This window comes from Papilio xuthus, unplaced genomic scaffold (assembly GCF_000836235.2).
Source record: "Papilio xuthus unplaced genomic scaffold, Pxut_1.1 DF828952.1, whole genome shotgun sequence".
In the NCBI taxonomy this organism is placed as follows: domain Eukaryota; kingdom Metazoa; phylum Arthropoda; class Insecta; order Lepidoptera; family Papilionidae; genus Papilio; species Papilio xuthus.
This window is the reverse complement of record NW_013529697.1, coordinates 2,974,411-2,978,003: the sequence shown is the minus strand read 5'-3', so window position 1 is coordinate 2,978,003 and position 3,593 is coordinate 2,974,411. Positions and strand designations below refer to the sequence as shown.

The following is a 3,593-nucleotide window of genomic DNA, read 5'->3' as shown; positions in this document are numbered from 1 at the left end:
ATTCCGGATGGGAATGGTTTTCGCGCGTATGTTTGTTTTTTGTTTCAGGATTTATATAATATAAATTTCATTGTGACGTCCAGAAGTCTAAACGCTCATTGTGTGTAACGGCTGACTTTGAACAGTGACGTATTCAATTGTCGTTCAAATGTCTGTTAGTTAGTTGGTCTGTTTTTTTTTAATTGACTTTTTGACATCTGTTCAATGATTTAATTTTTGCATTTACCCGTTTTTGCAATGCATCATACAACAAAACCAACATCTACCTTAATCAATAAATGAAAGGGAAGTGGTAGGTATAAAGTATATTAATAAAGAAAGGAAAAAATCAAATCAACATTTGTATATTTTTGTATAAAACATGTAAAAACAATAAAAAACAATTTCAATTTTATATAACGATAAAGGATAATAAGAGTTTTTATAGTTGTTTTCATTAATGTTTACCGTGGTGGAATCCCCATTCCTTATGATCATCATGACCACCTTTCTTGCCGTGGCCGTGGTGATGATGCTCATGACCCTCATGTCCATGGTGACCCTTGTGTCCGTGATGACCCTCGTCATAATGATGTTTATCGTGATGTCCGTGTTTACCATGGTGACCCTCATGATGGCCGGAGTGATGGTGACCTCCCTTCTTGTGGTGACCGCCATGTTCTTCGTGGTGTCCGTGATGATGACCATGCTTATGGTGTTTGCCTTCGTCGTGGTGTCCATCGTGGAAGTGGTGGTCCTTGTGGAAGTGGTCCTTGTGATACTTCTTGTGGTATCCGTCGGTGTGTTCACCTTTGTCGTGATGTTCATGGTGGCCATGCTTGTCGCCCTTGTGGTGGTGTCCGTGCTCATGGTGCTCGCCGTGATGGTCGTGTTCATCCCAGTGTTTCTTGTGGCCACCTCCGTGCTCGTGGTGATGTCCCTCGTCGTGATGTTTGCCGTAGTGCCCCTCATCGCCCTTGTGGTGGTGATGATGACCGTGGTGTCCCTTGCCTCCCTTTCCGCCGTGTTCGTGGTGATGATGTCCGTGATGGTGGTGGCCGCCGCCGTGCTCGTGGTGATGGCCTTTGGTCTCGGCTACCGCGAGGTCGGACTCGGCGACTTCGTAAGCGAAGCAAGCTGCAGCGAGGCACAAAACTCCTAGCACCAACAGACCCCTCATATTTGCAAGTGGACTTCTCCGTTTGTTAGCTAGCGGAAGTCCGGTTGTGACTGACCTCAGTTGGTGGATTGGCTATTTTATATTATTTAGTTGTTAGACGAGGCGATGTAGAAACATAATTCCGCAACCGGCGCCTGCACTAGTTCATGGACAATTAATAAAATGACTTAGCATCATTGATCTTCGAGTTTACGTTGTCGATGCATACGAGAATTTGTTTATTGTTTAATCTATGTAGGAAACCATGAAATTTAAAAATATAGCGAATATTTATCTTTTTGTGCAGAAATTTGGACTAAAATGAAAATGTCTTTTAATATCCATGAAGGATAATCCGAAGTATTTAAAATAGAGTAATTGTTGTACTTTATGGTAGAAACCAGGCATAATATATGAAGATACACCTTGAGGTGGATTTTTAACACCATATTGTGAAAATCTCAGCTAGAACTATATAGTCTATTTAACATCACTGGATCCATAATACTGCTTAATTCTGATATAATAATTTCTGTACGAATTTTTAGAAATAGAACTAGACTAGACTTCGTGCACAGCGAATATGTACCTATCTAGTTAAATGGAATTTATTTATGAAATTTTGTAAGGCATGCTCATATTTATTCTTAGAAATAACGTATTTAACAAATACGTTATTTGTTTATAACAAAAGAAGAGCTTCGTATTCACGCGAAAATAAAGTTTGTTCGCTTTATCAACATATTCAAGAGTGGTAGAACCCGCTTTAACATCTTCGCACGAATTGGCCAGGTTCGCCCGGTGAAATACCACCACCACACAGAAAACAGGCGTGAAGTGGAAGAAATTCCGCGTTTCGTCTGATGAGTGTGGTCCCGGAGGCCCAACCTCCCCCCCCCCCCTTTAATACAGCATGGCAGTGGGATTAAAAGAGAAAGTACCCCAGGGGGGTACCAAAACCCCTGGTTTTGGAGAATCCCCCTCCGCGCGCTTACGCCTGAACTCTCGCTTGGAGTCTGGGGGTATGCGCGCGGGCCGCCCTGCGTATTCTGGGGGGGGCAACATTCCGCTCGCTCGCTGTAGAGGCCGGGGCAAACGAGGCCAGGCACTTCCACCCCCTGCCACCCACGCAGTGGACCTCTGCAATATCAGGGGACTCCATTCCAACTTGGAGGCCGTTCATTACCATCTCCGGACGGCCAAGCCGGCCTTGCTTTTTCTTACCGAGACACAGATATCCTCTCCGGCGGACACATCGTACTTATCCTGCCCCGGATACAAACTGGAACACTCCTTTTTGCCCCGGGCTGGGGTTTGCGTGTACGTCAGAGAGGATGTCTGTTCTCGTCGCCTCAGCCTTCTTGAAGGTAGGGACCTATCTCTTTTGTGGCTGCGCGTAGATGGCGATGTCCATCCGCGGGTCTACGCGTGCCTTTATAGGTCCCATAGCGGTAATGCCGAAACAGACCGACTCATGGAGCAAGTCCAAACGGCTACAGATTCCGTTCTGGCACAGATCCCCTCCGCTGAAATCGTGGTACTTGGCGACTTCAACGCCCACCATGCCGATTGGCTTGGCTCTCGTACCACCGACCATGCGGGGAGATCTGTCCACGACTTTGCCTTGTCTTATGATCTGACGCAGCTGGTCGCCGCGCCCACGCGAATTTCTGATGTGGCAGATCATACGCCTTCCCTGTTGGACCTTCTGCTGACCTCTCATCCGGACAGCTATCAGGTTTCTGTCGACGCCCCCTTGGGCTCGTCGGACCACTGCCTGATCCGGACCTCAGTGCCTATCTCGGTTTGCCCACGGTTTAAACCGATTGGCTTTCGCCGAGTGTGGCACTACAGGTCAGCAGACTGGGATGAGATGCGGTCCTTTTTTGCATCCTACCCATGGGAGCGAGTTTGCTTCAGTCTGGATGATCCCGACGCTGTTGCCGACTCTGTCGCCGATGTGGTGCTTCAGGGGATGGATCTTTTTATTCCGTCTTCTGTTGTGCCCATCGGGGGCAGTTCTCGGCCCTGGTTTGGTAGGTCCTGCAAATTAGCCGCGCGCTACAAGCAGGATTGTTATCGAGCCTGGGCTGAGGCGTCAGCAGCTAGGGATGTAAATACCAGCCAGCTTAAAAAGAAGTATAACTCTGCCTCCAGGTCCTTCAAAAGAGTGATTGCCAAGGCAAAGTCAGAACACGTGGCCAGCATTGGTGAGAGGCTAGTGCACCTTCCTTCGGGAACTCGCGCGTTCTGGTCTCTTGCCAAGGCTGTCCAAGGGAACTTCTGTAAGCCGTCCCTACCATCTTTGCGCAGGGGGGACGACTCGATGGCCCACACCGCAAAAGAGAAAGCCGATCTCCTGGGCTCTCTTTTTGCGGCCAACTCGACTCTGGATGACAAAGGTAACTCGCCGCCGATAGTCCCACGCGGCGAGACCTCCATGTCCGAAATCCAG

At 48.0% G+C, this 3,593-nt stretch overlaps 2 protein-coding genes across 2 annotated transcripts in view; one reads left to right on the top strand and one right to left on the bottom strand.

Moving 5' to 3' along the window:
• Positions 1-435: 435 nt before the first annotated feature.
• Positions 436-1,198, bottom strand: LOC106124993 (histidine-rich glycoprotein-like). The gene has a single exon (XM_013322077.1). It carries the CDS (start codon positions 1,157-1,159, stop codon positions 437-439), a length of 723 nt encoding a protein of 240 aa, XP_013177531.1. The 5' UTR covers positions 1,160-1,198; the 3' UTR covers position 436.
• Positions 1,199-2,008: 810 nt separating this feature from the next.
• Positions 2,009-3,593, top strand: part of LOC106123457 (uncharacterized) — a 5,995-nt gene continuing 4,410 nt past the window's right edge. The window contains exon 1 of the mRNA XM_013319798.1: positions 2,009-3,588. Within this exon, the coding sequence (XP_013175252.1) occupies positions 2,052-3,588 (1,537 nt within the window). The 5' untranslated portion in view covers positions 2,009-2,051. The remainder of the gene's footprint in view (positions 3,589-3,593) is intronic.